Here is a 17,613-nt window from a genome sequence, read left to right on the forward strand (position 1 = left end):
ACGTAGGCAACCCACGTCAGGTTCGATCGACCAAACAAATAAAAGAAAAATGAAATGATATGAAAATGAAAAAAAAATAAAAAAAATGATGATGATAATAAGGACCGACTGAGTCCATTCTAACGTGTCTCTTATTTTGAATCATAGAAGAAAATTTGAGGTGGTCGGTTTGTGGCAAGCTGGCAACACAAAATCCAAACGAAAAATGTCATTGACAACTGACATTGAAGTGGTTACGAGTGGTCAAGAGACTCGAGGTCAGAGGGTTCAACAAGAGTCTATTGTGGTTGAGGAAAATAGAATACCGAAACAGCAAATGACTAAAATGTGTCAAGCATTGGCCAATGGTCAAGGACCACCCCTTTCTCATGTTTTCCCAAAATTCACACCCATCTCGACTATTACCACTCCTGTCTCATTGTCTGATCGATCTTATCTATTTGGGTTCAGTCTTTATTCCAACTGTATAACTACAACTGGAACTTCTGTTGCGCGCTCCCAAAGTGTGCCATTGGCAACCAATCAGACAATCACTGTTGTTATGCCGGTTTTCACAATCCCACAGCCAACAATGGTATAAAAGAAAAGTCATGAGTCACAATTTGCTACCCATCACGAACAATACCATTCTCCTGAGTATCACTCATACCTATTTGATCTTCCTTCAAAGATTGACAAGCCTACCCGAAAGATGGCATAAGAAGAAATGACCCAAAGAGTGAAAAACTTAGAACAAAAGTTGAAAAACATACAAGGGTCGGCAGGTCAGAAGAGTATTGCCTTCAAGGATCTATGTATATTCCCCGGTATTCGTTTGACACTTGATTTCAAGACTCCTAAATTTGAAAAGTATGATGGACACGGAGACCCCATAGCACACCTAAAAAGGTATTGCAATCAACTAAGAGGTGTGGAGGGAAAAGAAGAACTAGTAATGGCTTATTTCGGGGAAAGCCTGATAGGGGTAGCCTCTGAATGGTTTATGGATCAAGAAACCTCTCACTGGCATGTCGGGGATGACATGGCCCAGGCCTTTGTCAAACAGTTCCAATACAACATCGATATCGCCCCAGACCGCAATTCCCTTTCGAACCTGAAGAAGAAACCAACTGAAAGTTTCAGAGAATATGCCATTAAATGGAGAGAGCAAGCAGCTAGAGTTAAGCCACCCATGGATGACCACGAGCTAATCACTATCTTCCTTCAGGCTCAAGAGCCAGATTATTTTTAAAACATGATGTCCGCAGTGGGCAAATCCTTCTCGGAAGCAATCAAAATTGGGGAAATAGTTGAGAATGGCCTTAAGACATGCAAAATTATAAGTCAAGCACTTCTCAAAGCTGCAACTTAGGTTGTCTAGATTGAATCTGATAATTTTAGTGACACGAATGAGAAGGATAAAGAAACCATGATGACAATAAGGTCGAGAAGAGGTCCTAGGAGAACATCTCAAAGGTATGAGCAGCCTCATCAGGTTTTCGATGATTCCCCTGAGCACTACTATCCACCTTAGAACCCACAATACTCTATTGCTCCACTTCAGTATGTTGTCCAACCACCAAGACACCCTAGAAGGTGAGCACCAGCACCGCAAAATCTCCACCATCCTCCACAAAATTTTCAAGTGCCCTATAACCCACATCCAAGCCAGGGGTATAGAGGGGAACAACGGTTGAAAGATAATTTTACACCAATAGGAGAGTCCTATGCAAGTGTGTTTGAGAAATTAAAGCATTATGACATGATTGTACCTATTCCTCCAAATTATGTGGACCCACGTGCAAGAAGCTTTGACCCTTCTAAAAGGTGTGAATACCATTCTAATGCCAGGGGCACAATGTTGAAAGTTGTCGGGATTTGAAAAGAGAAATAGAAAGGATGATCTAGGAAAAACTGATTGTGATCTAAGATAATGACACCCAGAATATCACGCAGAATCCTTTACATGCACATGATGATGCACACTTTGTGGGGATGATGTGTGGTGACATGGAGTATGAGAATCCTCTCGGGAACTTGCCGACTGAAATTGGAGAAGGCCATGGTAATTCTGATGAGCAAATTTGTGGCTAAATGTCAAGCTTAGCAATTGAAAAGTCATTCCCTCCTCACTAGGAAAGAATCTTGGTAGCTTGTTTTGATATGTTTTCTATTATCTGGGTTATTTCAAGGTTGTGATCTAGATTTTTATGTTTTATTGAGTCAAACCCTTCCATCCCTCTATTCTGTTTGTGTGAGTCTTGTCTGTCTGTTCTGTTGCTATTTTCATTATCCGGGTTATTTTAGGGCTGTAACTCAAATTTTAGGTTGTTTGTCTTGTTGTTAAACCCTTCCATCCGTTATTCAATGAAATACAGTTTGTCCTTATGTCATTCTATGCTTAGTTATTTCGTCGCTAGTTCTAGTGACATGACATACATGCGGAATTTTTGGTCAGATCTTAGAAAATTAATTTAATCTTGAATCGGATAACCAAAAAAAAGATATTTTTGAGGATGAACAAAGAGTCGAAACACTTTGGAATTAAGCTCGAGTAAGTTTTACCTTAAAATCATTGTGAAGATCGGGTTTGGGAAAGAATCAATTGAAGTTTGTTGGAAAGTTTGACATTAAGGGATGGAAAGTGTCTTTCGACTACGACAAACCAAGAAGACAAACATGTTCATCAATGTTGAGACCGCAAAAGATAATATGTTTGGCGTTTTCGAGGCTGGGAGGCCCTTTTTGTGCTACCCAAACACTTTATACCCTTTGTTACCCCTTTTGAGCCTGTGTTATTTTGTTCGACCACCCTCTTTTGGAATCAAGTTTAGAGTTAAAAGTCCAATAAATAAATAAAAAATAAATAAATAAAAGCCCATGCCCCAAGAGTACAAACTGGGGCAACTCTTAGAAAGTACAAGTAAAAAAAGAAGAAGAAGAAAAGAACAGTCAAAAGCTCATGCCCCCAGAAAATAAAAGTTAGGACAACTTGTTTTGAAAAAAAAAAAGAAATGGAAAAAAAGATAGAGATAAAAAAAAAGGTTAGGTTAGAGGTTTGAACTACGTTAGACCTGATTCCATAAAAAAATGATACGTAGGCAGCCTTACATGGTTCAGTCCAACCAAATAAGATTAAAAAAAAATCCAAAAAATCCCCAATATCTGAAACTGGGGCAAAGATTTTATTTCACTTTTGAAAGAGTCGATTCCAAGAGTTGTAAATCTACAACCCCTCATTTTGAGTCTACTTTGAGCCTTCATGTCAACCTTTCTTTCCAACCCTATCCAAAAATCCTTCCAAAAAAGACCTCCTGATATGCCTTCAATAATGCCAAGAGAAGCATGCAATGAGCAAAGGTTGTCACGCAACATAAAACACTATCAAGTTGCTCACACAAGAAAGCAAAATAAAAATAAAAATAAAAATAAAAGAAAAATGAGAGAGTGTTACTAGTGAAAACCCTCACGGGCACTGTAAGACGACGGTAAGCAGAGATGAATAAATGAGAGAGACTTGTTGGTGAAAACCCATCGGGACACCACTAGTCGATAGTGAGTCGTGAAGCTGATGCAAAGGATTGGCACGAACAAGCCCGACTTCAAAGTCATAAGAATGGTAAAAGGGAAGATTTGGTCAGTTTGATAGATCAGACCATTAAGTCCAAAATGCATGTCATGATCATTAAGGCTAGTTACCGCAAAATAAGAAGAAAAAAAAAGAAAAAGAAGAAAAAAAAAACTCTTCCTTCTGTCCTTCCGACAGGGGCATTTCTTGTTAATACTTGTTTGTTTTGCATCATTGTGTCCTTCACTCTGAGCTAGTCCTTGTCAAAACAAGCAAGAAAAGATTTCAAAATCTGCTACCAGCTTTTCAGTTGCACAACGCAAATTTGACCAGCACACTCAGTTGTTACAATCAACATGTCTTGAGGATTCATGCAAAGGCTCCACCCCAAAAGACTCTTGTCAGCCTACTTGGCTAAAGCAAGCAAAGATAACCTCGAGGTTAATCAGGGATCCTCTGTAGTACCGAACAAGGACTATGAAGTGTGCACATCGTGCAAAAGTCACTTACCAGTTGTGATTCTCTCTGACGAACAAATTGCTCCAAAAGCAAAAGCCATTCAAGATATCAGAAAATGTCACCCAAGTAAAGATCTCCAGTTAGGATAAGGCTGATTGAGCCACAAATACAAATGGTACTGGGTGTAAAGCAATCAAGGTTGATACAACACAAAATTCTCTTGAAACCGACTCAAGGTGATCGAGCAAAAGCCAAGTTGCCCAAAACTCAAGGCCACAAACCGATCACCACTTTTAAAACTGATAAATTTTCTTTGTTGAAACAGGAACAAAGCAGTGCAAGGAAGTTGGTTCAAAAACAAAAACAAAAAAAAAAGAAGAAGAAAAGAAAGAAAAAGAAAAAAGAAGAGAGGAGCCGACAAAGGGAAGTTTCTCAAATCTTTGCCTTTATCTGTCTTGCTAGTGTACATAAAATGTTGTCATTGCTCTTAACATTTTTCCTCCTAGGATAAAAAATCCTAGTCTAATGGATTTTCTCCCAATAAAAATCTTAGTCTGATGAAATTTTCTCCTAAGATAGAAAACCTAGTGTGATGAATTTTCTCCTAGGATAGAAATCTTAGTCTGATAAATCTTTCTCCTAAGATAACAAAAAAAGACCTAGTCTGATGAAATTTCTCCTAGGATCGAAGTCTTAGTCTTATGAATCATTCTCCTAGGATAAACATCTTAGTCTGATGAATCTTTCTCCTAAAATAATAAAAAAGAGACATAGTTTGATGAATTTTCTCCTAGGATTGAAATCTTAGTCTGATGAATCTTTCTCCTAAGATTGAAGACCTAGTCTAATGAACTTTCTCCTAAGACAGAAATCTTAGTCTAATGAATCTTTCTCCTAAGATGAAAAACCTAGTCTGATGAATTTTCACCTAGGATAATAAGTTTAAAAAAAAGGGAAGTCTGGAATTTTAACAAAAAAAAAGGGGTCAATTTTCAGCTTTCTTAAGTTATCAATCTTTAGTTTTCTTGAAATCAGGGGTCTCGCCTAGAGAATAGGGTCAGTTTTTAGTTTAGTCAATCTTAGTTTTATAGTTTTCCGCAAGCTCAATCTCAAATCTAGGAAATACACTTCCTAGTTTGGTTTTTCAGATTTTTATTTCTTTAGGAGACACACTTCCTAATTTGGTTCATTCAAGTTTCACCCCTAGGAGATGCATTTCCTAGTCTGGGACATTCAGGTTTTTTTTGGTTTTACTCACAAGAGGTGCACATCCTAGTCGAGTCTTCAATTTTACTCTCATCATTACATCCTTCATCAATAGCATAGGTGATTTATAGTTCTGCTAATAACTCACAAATCTTCCTAGTGTAAATTGGGGCAGAAAAAGTTTCTTTTGTTGTTTCCGTTTTGCTGTAGTGGCAGGCGCCCACTTGGAGAACGAGGGAATTTATTTCAGTGTTAAGTCAATATCAGGCACCCACCTGGAAAATGAGGGAATTCATTTCAGTGTTAAGTTAACATCAGACACCCACCTGAAAAACGAGGGAATTCATTTCAGGTTTTAAGTCAGCATCAGATACTCACCTGGAGAATGAGGGAATTCATTTCAAGTGTTAAGTCAACATCAGGCACCCACCTAGAAAACGAGGGAATTTATTTCAAGTTTTTAAGTCAGCAGATGCCCACCTGGAGAACGAGGGAATTTATTTCAAGTTTTAAGTCAACATCAGCCGCCCCTTGGAGAACGAGGACATTCATTTTAGGTTTTAAGTCAGCATCAGGCGCTCACCTGGAGAACGAGGGAATTCATTTAAGGTTTTAAGTCAGCATCAGGCACCCACCTGGAGAATGAGGGAATTTATTTCAAGTTCAAGTTAGAGAGACATCAAGAGCCCGCCTGAAGAACATGGTCAACTTTCGGTTTTCAAGTTCAAGTCAGAGACAGCAGGATCCCGCCTGAAGAATAAGGTCAATCTCCAGTTTTTCAATTCAAATCAGAAGTAGCGCGAGCCGCCTGAAGAACAAGGTTGCAAGCTCAAGTCTACCGCAGTTTAAGTCTATTTCAAGTGCAAGCAGCAGGGTGCCCGCCTGAAGAATAGGGTCAACTTCCAGTTTATTTCAATTTTCAAGTCATTGGAAGGCGCCCACCTGGAGAATGAGGGAATTCATTTCAAATTTAAAGTCAGTTGCAGGCGCCCGCCTGAAGAACGAGGGAAGTCATTTCAGAATTCAATTCAAGTTAGAAGTACAGAAGCTCGCCTCAAAAATGTAAGTCGACAGTCCGAGATGACCAAAAGAAGAAATCTCAATCCAGAATAAAAGAAAAAAAAAGAAGTGAATTTAAAATACAAAAGTAGATGAAAATATATAGGCTGCTCAAGATATGACTGAAGTCACAAGCTTTGCATGTCCTATCTTGATCCGACAAGTTGAAGAAGAAAGAACTAGCACCTGCAGCTAGCAAGCATCAAGGTTCAGATCAAAAGTCTGCATAAAGAATCATTCAAGACTCAAGATCAAGTTTCAGAAGACTCATAGATAGGAATCTTGTAACTCGTAGCTGATAGGCTTAGTTAGTTTCTTTTTCATTTTGACTTTGGTATAATAGGGAGCTCAGCAATAAAAAGCAGTAGCAGCAGTGAAATCACAGCGTCTCAGTAGTCCCAACTACCAAAACTTTCAGAACTACACTGACCTGATTCCTTTATAGCCAAGGATATGTAGGCAATCTCCGAAGCAAGGTTTGGTCGAACTTTTCCAAAATGCTTCCCATGGAGTATGAAACGGGCAAAAATTATTCATGATTGCTCACTTTATCTTTGCCCGAAAACTCTTCGTGTTCCCGAGCAAAGAGGGGCAGCTGTGAGCACCTGATTTTTGTCCCACATATGAAATTACTCCTAAAAAATAATCCAAAAATAATTTTAATTGTTTTATGAACTTTAGAAGTTTTTCTTTATTTGTTTTGCATTTATTCGCATTATTTATGCATGTTAGGAATATCGTAAATCATAAAAATCATAAAAATATTCAAATCTTAATTTTATAGCATTTTATTTTTTAAATTGCATTTTTAGGATTTAATTACATTGTTAAAAGCATTATTTAAATATCTAAAAACCAAAAAAAAAATACATTCTTATACTAGTTAATTAATTAGGTCATTAGTCAATTAAGGAATAAAATATATATAATAGTTTAGCCACACAAATTAGTTTAGTCAAGCCCATCCCTTTAGAATCCCAATTTCCATTACCCGCCTGGCCAAACCGGAACCCCTCTTCTCTTTAAAACACCCATTTTCCCAAACCCTAAAGAGGAGACTAGAAGAACAACACAATCGGACCCCCTTTCCTAAAAACCCTACCCGCCCCATCTCTCATCTTCTCTCTCACGACCCCCCTCCCTCGATTCCCATCGGAAAACAAACTCACCATCACACTCACACGAAGATGAAGGCTCACCTACTCATGATTTGAACACAAATGGATGAAACAAAGCTGGATAATTCGAATGAAGATCTTAAAATCACAAAGCTTGAAAAACAAAGGAAGAACAATAGAGTTTTGGTAGATTACTTCGTATTTTGGATTCGAACAATTTAGAATCGAAGCTGTGTTTGTTTGCTGCTGATTTCGAATTGATTCGTCTGGGTTTCGAATTTTTCTTCCTCCGATTTGGGACTGCTATTTGCTGAACTTCATCTTCTGTTCAGACCTTATCTTGTTTTGATCGATGTTTAGTACACTTGGTTGATATTTTCTGGGATTTCAAAGGGATTTGAGCTATAGAAGGGCTATCTGTTTGATTGGGATCTGCTGTTCTACTGAAATTACTGCCATTTCTTCACTTCTCCACTGTTTTCTTTTCTTCCTTACTCATTTTTTTCAAGGTATTCCTTAAACTTTGATCTTATAATTATGTGTAAATCCATGGACCGTGCTTATTGTAGATTGAATGTTATTGAAATAAGTTATGTATATGCATCCTTGTTGAAATTAATGGTTTATTATGATTAAATGTGCTATAAGTTTGTTTCAATGTGAAATTCAGCTTAGTGAGGATCATTTTGTTCTGTTTGTTCCTTTGGATCATGCATATAGAGTGGTTGATTGCACAGTTTTTTTTATTTATTGCGAGACCATTTTTGTGCTCACAAGTGACCTGTTAAAGGTTCATTTTGAGTATGTTAAGTAAATATGGTCCATCAATTTCAAGGTCCATCATAAACCTGTTCTCACCTTAATGTTGGATAATGGCATGAAAAAGCTAATCTCCTTAGTATTAATTTGTTGAAATATGTAGTTAGTTTATTTTGTGGCTTATTTTGTTTTGTCATCTACTGTGTAATCCCAAATGTGTGGGCACCAATGGAATTTCCAGCCGTGAATCGAAGAACCAGAATCATCACAAGCCTTTGAATTAATTTGAACGTACTAAGAATTCTTTAATCATATGAATAGATCAAACATTAACTCCAACACTTCTTTTGTCGTACTGTGCCGTCCTCAATAATCTTAAAGTAGGAAGAGCAATTTTGAACATCGTAACTTGTTTTAGGCGCGATTAATAAATCATCGTGGCCATGGGTACGGTTCCCGTGGCATGATCACGATACGTAAATCCCAATTTGAGTGTGCATTTCACGTGACTCGACCAGAACTTTAAATAATAATAAAAGTTTACATGTTTTAAATCGCGGGTACGTTTCACGTGGCGCGATTCGCAATGTGTACAAAAATAAACGAGCGCGCGACATCGCGACTTGTTCAAATAAAATTCCATAAATATTAAAAGCAGTTAAAAGATAAAAATCCACAATAGGTTTCAAATATGTATAAATCAGATAATTAGGCCAATTATTACTAGTTAAGCGACCGTGCTAAAACCACAGAACTCGGGAGTGCCTCATACCTTCTCCCGGGTTAATAGAATTCCTTACACGGTCTTCTGTATTCGCAAACCAAAAAATAGAGTCACATTTCCTCGATTTGGGATTTAAAATAAACCGGTGACTTGAGACACCATAACTTATTCCAAGTGGCGACTCTGAATAAATAAATAATTCCATTTCGATTAATGTCACTTAAATTGAAAAAACTCTCTCTATCCCCTCGGAAAAAAGGAGGTGTGACACTCGTCATCCTCGATTTTGTAAAAATCAAAATAACGCTCTCCTTGGAATATCCAAGCCTCTGGGTTCTCACCATGAAACCTTCCAATCTCCACCGATGCACGCTTGTGCCTGAAAGTTTCTGGTACCGGTCCTTGTCGAACAACGTCCAGTGCTTGTTCACGTCGATTAATCCTTGCCGGTGCTTTGGTTGCGACCATGTCCATCATGATGTCACGCATCTCTGAAAGTTGTTTAGTGAATGAATCCTTTACCTCCTGAATCGAACCCCGAATTGAGTCATTAATGAACACCTTGAGTATTTGTTGGTCCTCCATTAGAGACCTCTGGATGAAAGCACCAATGGAATAACCCGATAAACACTAAGAATCACTGATTGTATTACTCAATCCAATCCGCAATTACAACAACCCAAATAGAGATATAACAGTACTAAGCTAGACTTAACAGAGAAAGGGATGAGGAGAGAAATTACAGAGCAAAGGGGATGAGAAGAGAATTTGCAGAGCATAAGGGTATGGGAAAGAGATACTTAATGCACCAGAAAATTCCTTCTTCGCTACACTTATTCTTCCTATATTTATACTAACAACTAATAGAAACTCCAACCCCTCCTTCACGTAATCAGCGCGCAGCTTCCACAACGAAATCTGTTAGCCTTGTTGAAGGCTTTTTCACGCGCTTACTTCTTCTCACGGTCTCACTCTCCTGCTGAGTACTTGAGTCTACGTAAGCAGCTGAGGTGTTTTCCATGTCAGCTTGGTGGGTCACAGCATAAAGGACCATTATAAACCTATTGTCAAACATAAGGGACTATTTTTGTCATTTTCTCGAAATAATCACTCCTGAAAAGTATGATACTATCAAAATCCGCTCCTTGCAACCCTCTTCTTCGGCATCTGGTACTCCTCTCCCACTATGATAAATATTGTTGTGAATAGCAGGAAGTTTTGGCATGTGCTTCTCAACTCATAATAGTATGGTCATTGAAATATGCAAATACTTGGGGCTTAAATGGGTTCCTTTACTATTTGTCAAGTAAATAAGATGAATTGGATTATTAGATGGATCAGGACATTCCTTCTTGCTAAGGGCTGGTGAAGACCGTTCTTGAGGGATGTGATTTGTACATAAGAAACAGATTTGAGTTCTTTCTTCATTCGTCCCTTTTTGCTGATGGAATTTGTCACCTAAATCATCAGGGAAGAACTATCAAAACTCTGTAGTAATGCCATTTTCTTTCTAGATTAGTCCAGTTAGAGATTCTCCAAGGTGCCATAATAGTGTAAAGCAAATGTATGATTAGGTCGAGTCGAGAGTAAAGGTTGAAGAGGTCACTTCCAGGCATAGTGCAAATATTGGAGTGTCACGACTCACGGGTCTTAAGCTGGTATATATATTCCCTGCGCCTTCTGAGATTATACATAACTGTAAAGAGACTACTCCATAGTATTAGTAAAACATTCCCTAGTTGAAGCTCTTTTTGAACAGTAAGTAGAAGATTTTATTGATATAAACCAGCAGCACTAAGGTGGTGTTCTGGTAAGTATATCCACAAAAAGCAAAAGATATTTTGCCTTCAGGTATGGAGGGAGCTGATGAAATCTATCATCGTTTTACCTCATTTACATACTTCATTTTACATATATAAAACAAAAAAAAAAAGCAAAAGAATATCGTTGAAATTAATCTTCATACTAGGGTGAACTTTACTTCAAAAACTCTTTGATTCCTTCCTTTACATATGGTCCGCCATATGCATGCTTGGATTGCGCTCCATATCTTCTTCATGCCCTTTCTGATTCGTTTCACATTCCAGCTGCTAAGTAGTTCTTCTCTTCTTCTTGTCATTATTCAATTCAAATCAAAATATTTGAAAGCAGATTAATTCCAGAGCTTGGAAAGTTTCAGAACAGCGAATAAAATCAAATGATTGATGCTCTCAGCTTCTACCTGGCACAAATGACATCTACGATAAATTTGAAAGCCTCTCATCTGTCAAACATGTTTTGTCTGTGACCAGCTACGAGAAACAAGCACCTTGATTGGTGCTCTATATTTTCAAATTTGCTTGCAAGACCATAGGATGTTCCGACTTCAAATTCTCATTAGGGAGTTGTAGTAGGATTTCACAGTGAATTCACCTTAACCTTGGATTTTCTGAACCAATATAGTTTTACCTTCATAGGAAGAAACTTAAATTCTAATGTTCTAAAAATTATCTCGCTCTCCCAACCTCCTAGTTATTTCAATGTTCTAGCTACTACCTCTATGCATATTGTGCTAAATTCAGCCTGTGTTTCTGGCCGGATTGAACAAAGTTGGGAATTCTCTTTCAGATTTGTCATGACATGAGAAGGCTACATCTTCATATCATCTCCTAAACTAACTAACTTTGAGGTGATTCTTTCAACAGAGACATAGTGACTTTATTGTATCTCCACATACCCACTCCATTTGTTCAATTCAGTCAAAGGATTAGTGTATGCCATACTTTTCTTCAATCACTTACCTCCATAAATTATCAAAGAATATACATAAAAAATGACACGTTTCCCTTTGATAAGATTTTCCAGCTATGATAGACTTTTGGAGCATCTGAGCAATATATTCATCCGATGAGGATGAACACAACCTAGATCAAAATGTGTTCCCTGAGTTGATTTTTAATAAAGATGAATGGAAGCAAAAAGTTTCAAGGCTATATTAGTTTGCTTGCGTACCACATCCTATATATGTATAGGAACGACATATTAATTTATTAGTTTCATGGTTGTCTTCTGCAATATTTAAAGATCATGAGAAAATCTTATGGCATCTTATTCTCCATATATTTAAGATTTTGCCACCATTTTCCAACAAATTAGTTAACCTAGCTTCCCTTAAGCTATACTGTTTTGCACCTCAAGGTTTGTGTCTATATTGTTGCAGCAAAAAAAGATCAAAATGGATTTTTCATACAGAGAATAAAAAACAAAGCTAGTCAGATAATAACTTCTAAAAAAGAAGTTGACAGCTCAATGGGATCACTAGTGACATAAGTTTCGTCCATTATAAGTTCATCATCATTTGTTGAATGAGAATAGGTCCTGTCTTGAGAGTATCGGCTGCCATGCAGATTGTATAAATCTGCCCGTAAGACCCTATCCACTGAATCACGGTCGCTTAAATTAGTTATGATAATTCCATTCTTATACTCACTGTGAACACCAGTAGACGGCAGGGGTTGATAGCTTGTGGCTTGCGAATATCGGCTGCCACGAACATTGTCCACTAAATCTGGCCTTGGCCTTAAGACCATCTCCACTGAAGCACGATCGCTCAAGTAAGTTAAGTAAATTCCATTCGTATTGGTAGACGCCATGGGTTGATAGCTCCTCTTGTATAAATCTGCCCGTAAGACCATATCCACTGAATTACGATCACTCAAGTTAATTAAGTAAATTCCGTTGGTATACTCACTGTGAACACCAACGGTAGACGCCATTGGTTGTAGATAGTTCTGTGGAAAAGCTCTGAACTCTTGATGCAGATTTTGGTGAGCCATGAATTCTTCATCATCCCTAGGAATAGGAAATTGCACAACGTAATTTCTTGAAACGTACGATTCATAACCTAGGGGATGATGAACTGATGTGTAATGTCGTCGTCTAGGAGAATGATCATAGGGGCACCTTATAATTCGAACATTACGCCGATGGACTTGTTGCGAACGTTGATGATTTCCATTATTATAATTGGGAGAAGAAATATTATGATGGGCTAGTTGTGCGTAAGAGCGATGAGCATGGGGATTACTCATGATTTCTTTGATCAATAAACTAAAAAACAGGGCTAACAAAGCAGGGGGAGATGTTCTTTGAGTTAATTCTTGAAAAGAATAGGAACAGCAGAAAACAACCAAATAAATTCGACCAAGGACAATGAACTATATATAGAGATGGACTTGTTATGTTTCCTAGTTCAGTTAGGAAATTAATCACTATATATATGATTCTTTAGTCAGTTGTATTCCTAGTTTGTTTTGTATTCGGATTTACTGATTTCCTAAACATGGGCTTTGCTCGTGAACCTTGTAAAGGGGAAGTGCACAGTTAGCCACTAATAAGATATGTATTTACTTTTAACCCACTGTTTAAAATGTCTTTAGTCTTTAGCCACTGCTTTAAAATTTTTTATCCCCCGGACGAAAATACCCTTCTGCTCATAAAAGTTCAGGACCAAGTGTCCTTAACTTTTGAGCTTGTAACTCTAAGTTCAGGACTACGTGTCCTTAACTTTTGAACTTGTAACTCGAAATTCAGGACTACATGTCCTTAATTTCTGTGCTTGTAACTCCAAGTTAAGGACCAAGTGTCCTTGATTTTTGAACTTCCAACTCTAAGTTCAGGACAAAGTGTCCTTAACTTATGAGCTTGTTACTGTAAGTTCAGGACTAACTGTCCTTAATTTATGAGCTTGTAAGTCAAGTTAAGGACTATATGTCCTTAGTTTTTGAGCTTGTAACTCTAAATTTAGGACTACCTGTCCTTAACTTTTGAACTTTTAACTCTAAGTTCAGGTCTACATGTCCTTATTTTTTTAACTTGGAACTCTAACTTCAGGACTACCTGTCCTTAATTTCTGTGCTTGTAACTCTAACTTAAAGATTACCTGTCTTTAATTTTTGAACTTCCAACTCCAACTTCAGGACCAAGTGTGGTTGCACGATTCTGATACAAGTGATGATGAATGATTGTTGGATCTAACCTATGTAGATATTGGAATTTGGGTGAAGGTGTTCTTAATAACAAAACAAATTTTAATCTAAAATGAACCTTCGGAATTTCGCTTTTGGTTTTGGTTAAGGTAATGCTTATTGAACTTGGGTCTCTTAATTAGTTTATTTTGCCCCATGATATTTTTTTTGCTTTTCAGAACGTAACCTTCAGTTGCAAGGCTATTTTGAGCCGCATGAATATGAACTACTCTTTTGGGAAGGAAAAGAGATAGAAGAAAGGGTAACATCATTTTTTCATATTAATTTTAATAGATTAGTGATTATTTTTGCTCAACACTAAAAATACTGGATAAAAAATAAATACCACTTTAAATATGGTCTACCCTACTCAATTTTTACCCTTATAAAAGCTTTTGTTTTAAGAAACTTGCGCGGAAAGAAATAATGTGAAAGGAAATAATAAACTATTTTATATCATTGTTTAGTTTGACTAAGAAAAGGCAACAGGAAGAAAATTGGGGAATGTGTCATTCAAGATTCATTTTATTGCACTAAAGTTAGTAATTATTTTTGTAAAGAAAAGACCACTCAACTTTATTACAGTAATCACAAAAGTTTACCAAATTATTTTTTATAATAAAAATGTCACTCAAATTTGCCTTTAAGTATCACATAAAATCAATAAGAGAAAATAAAAGAGACATTTTATATGTTATTTAGGTAAAGTTAAATGACTAATTGGTTACAAAAGAAAAACAGTAGTAACTTTTTGTGTGATACTTAGGTAAAGTTGAGTAAATTTTTATTATAAAAAATAATTTATTAACTTTCCTTGATACTTGGGTAAAATTGAGTGATATTATTTTTACATAAAATAAATTAATGACTTTTCGTGCAATAAAATAAAAATTTAGTGAAATTCTTGAAATTACCCCTGGGCATTAGATTAACCAATTAAGCTTGAAAGTACATAGAGGCCTATATATATATATATATATATATATATATATATATATATATATATATATACTACTACTACTACTACTAAGAACACTAAGTAATCTCAATTGTAATTCCATACACAGATGTAGAGCAAGAATTTTAACTTACGACAACTTCAAGTGCTAATAACTGGGTTATAAACTCAATATTTATCCATATTTAATGAATTTCTTAATATAAATATATTGTTCAAGCAAAAACTATTGTGTTTGGCCAAACCGGTAGTCGGGCTTCTAACTCCACCCCCTGTCCATACATATATACATAGAGGCTTCCATAACAAATCAAAGAATATACTATATACAAGTCTTGTTATCTTGGCTATCACCATTAATTTTGCTCCCACAAGATATATCAATTTCCTTAATCACCAAAGCTCTAGCTCTATTAATAGTTAAAAGACACAAATAAACATGCTCTTCAAGCTCCTCTACTTGTTTCCTGAATCCAACATTACTCTTCTTCAACTCCTTCAACACTTGCAATGAAATGCTATCTTCCCTTCTATCCAAACACAACTGTATCATTGCCTTGTTATGTTCAATCTCGTCGTGTAATCGATCCACGAGTCTACTCATTGTATCAAAATCCCTGTTTAAAATATATGTACCCTTTGCTGCTACATCAAGTTGTGCTCCAATTTTCCTTAAAAATCCACATTTCAAGAATCGAAGATTCGTGAGTTTTTTCTTGATTGGACTTATAGGTAAGCTTAAAATTGCTGGTCCCATAATTATTGCAGCTAATGTATGTGCTGCCAGGACCATAGCTGCAACAGCAACTAGTCCACAGGCTGCTGTTACACATACCCCTGAAGCCTTATTTACACCTTTAATCAATTTTATCTTTCTAGCCACTTTTTTCCTCTTTGATTTCAAATGTTGAAGTATCGACGAGTATTCATCGTTGATTCGTGTGAAATCCTGTTTCTTGAGGTCAGAAAATGGATTGCTGTGGATAACAAAAGATCGAAGCTCTAATACAAGGTAACCAAAGTGTTGATCTGTAGAATTGGAGCAATCATCGATAGATTCGAGGACTTGTTCAACAAAAGTATAGTCAGATTGGACTTGGTTGATGGATTTGAGAAGGTGGCTGCAGAATTTTGAGGCTTGTGCACTGATATTGAAGTAATTGGAGAGAAGGGATTTGAGATTATATTTCCCTGGAAAAATATTAGTTGATTCAAGAATTGATGTTATGGTTTCTTGACCTGGATCAAGTAGGATTTCTGAGAATGTATATTGAGAGGGGGATGATAGCAGATTATTATTTACAAGTAGCTGAGCTTTCAGGAAGAAATCACCATAGGATTTTGTCCTTAATGCGCCTAAATATTCTTCATTGACATTCAGGCTTCTTCTCGCCTCTCTCTTCATGTTCTTCCAATCTGGAAATTAAGCAAGCAGATTTAATTTATTAAAGATAAATATTTAATCAACAAGAAAAAATTACTGAACAATGGGCAGTGAACTAGTTGCATGTTGTAGAAACCACAGAGTCAGAAATTCAAACAAGGGGATAAAAATAAAGACATGAATGTCATTCGCGGGACTTGAACATGTGGATAAGCAGTTTTTAAATCCATTTGCACAGAGTTTTTACTTGTGTTAAAAGGATGCAACAATTTACACACAAGAGAATGAATTTATTGTGTTTGCGCCATTTGCGCAAACACAATTTACGACAAAGGAAATTTAATTAAATTCCTTTGTGACCTCCTAGCTCAACCCCTATATATATATTGAAAGATGTGATCGTTGATCAAGTACCTTGAGAGAGATGAAGAAAAATTAGATGGAAAATATTATTTTCTCTGATCTATTTTATGCAACACTATATATTATTTGGAGAGTGAAAGAGGTTTAAAACTATTTCAGGACATTCATGAAAGTTCTCTAATTAGTGGAAATTAAAAAAAAAAGGTAACTTCCACGTATAAAGAAAAAAGAACAGTAGTGATATGATTAACTTACCTTTGATGGTTTTACTAGGTTCGTCTCGTGTATTATCCATGTCTTTTTAACTCTTCAAGAAGTTAAAGCGTAGATGGTTATATAATCTTTAGAACTCTATGAGGTTGCTTCCATGCATGGAAACTAGAAATAGTAAGAGATTATGACACAAAAATGTGTTTCTTAAATCCTAGGTTGTCTGTCTGAGTAGCGAACCTTTTAAAGCCACTTATAAAGAATGACAGTTTAAGGATTGTATCTTACGTTATCTCTTTAAGTTGATAAACTCTATAGATTCATTCATTTGATAGGTAAGAATTGAAAGCGAGAAAGAGAGGAACTTGTGCCATATATTTATTTGCTATGTTTAGGCTAATATGGGGTAAGGGGTGGCTTCTTGAAACAGGCTTTAATTTATTGTCTTTATACTATGACGAAGATCTAATGATGTTTCGGGTGGTAGCTTATCTTTCCACTTTATTTTCACGGTTATATGCCCTTTTTGCTTTCTTTGCATGATTTATGTACAAAAGTGTATGCTTTGCACATTTAATGAGAATACCAATGAGAAGCAAGTTTGTTACTTGGATAATACTAATGTTATGCGCGTCAACCCTTCTTTTAAATGAGAAAATGCCTTGGTGCTTGAATCATGGTATTTAACGAAACTAAAACAATTAAGAAACTTGGATGTAATAGTCCGACCAACTAGTTATTTTTCCTCCTTGGTCTTAAGCCCATATGGTTTTAAAATCTAGTAGAAATGACATCAGGTAGCCACTCTAAAAGGCTGTTA

At 36.4% G+C, this 17,613-nt stretch overlaps 1 protein-coding gene across 1 annotated transcript; it reads right to left on the reverse strand.

Annotated features, from left to right (window-relative positions):
• Nucleotides 1–14,993: 14,993 nt before the first annotated feature.
• LOC104084914 (UPF0496 protein At1g20180-like) lies at nt 14,994–17,128 on the reverse strand. The gene is made up of 2 exons (XM_009588872.4): nt 16,839–17,128; nt 14,994–16,252 (listed from the first exon to the last, which is right to left on the reverse strand). The coding sequence occupies exons 1-2, from the start codon at nt 16,876–16,878 to the stop codon at nt 15,159–15,161; spliced, it is 1,134 nt and encodes a 377-aa protein (XP_009587167.1). The 5' UTR covers nt 16,879–17,128; the 3' UTR covers nt 14,994–15,158.
• Nucleotides 17,129–17,613: the final 485 nt, after the last annotated feature.

This window comes from Nicotiana tomentosiformis, chromosome 12 (assembly GCF_000390325.3).
Source record: "Nicotiana tomentosiformis chromosome 12, ASM39032v3, whole genome shotgun sequence".
NCBI classification, from domain to species: domain Eukaryota; kingdom Viridiplantae; phylum Streptophyta; class Magnoliopsida; order Solanales; family Solanaceae; genus Nicotiana; species Nicotiana tomentosiformis.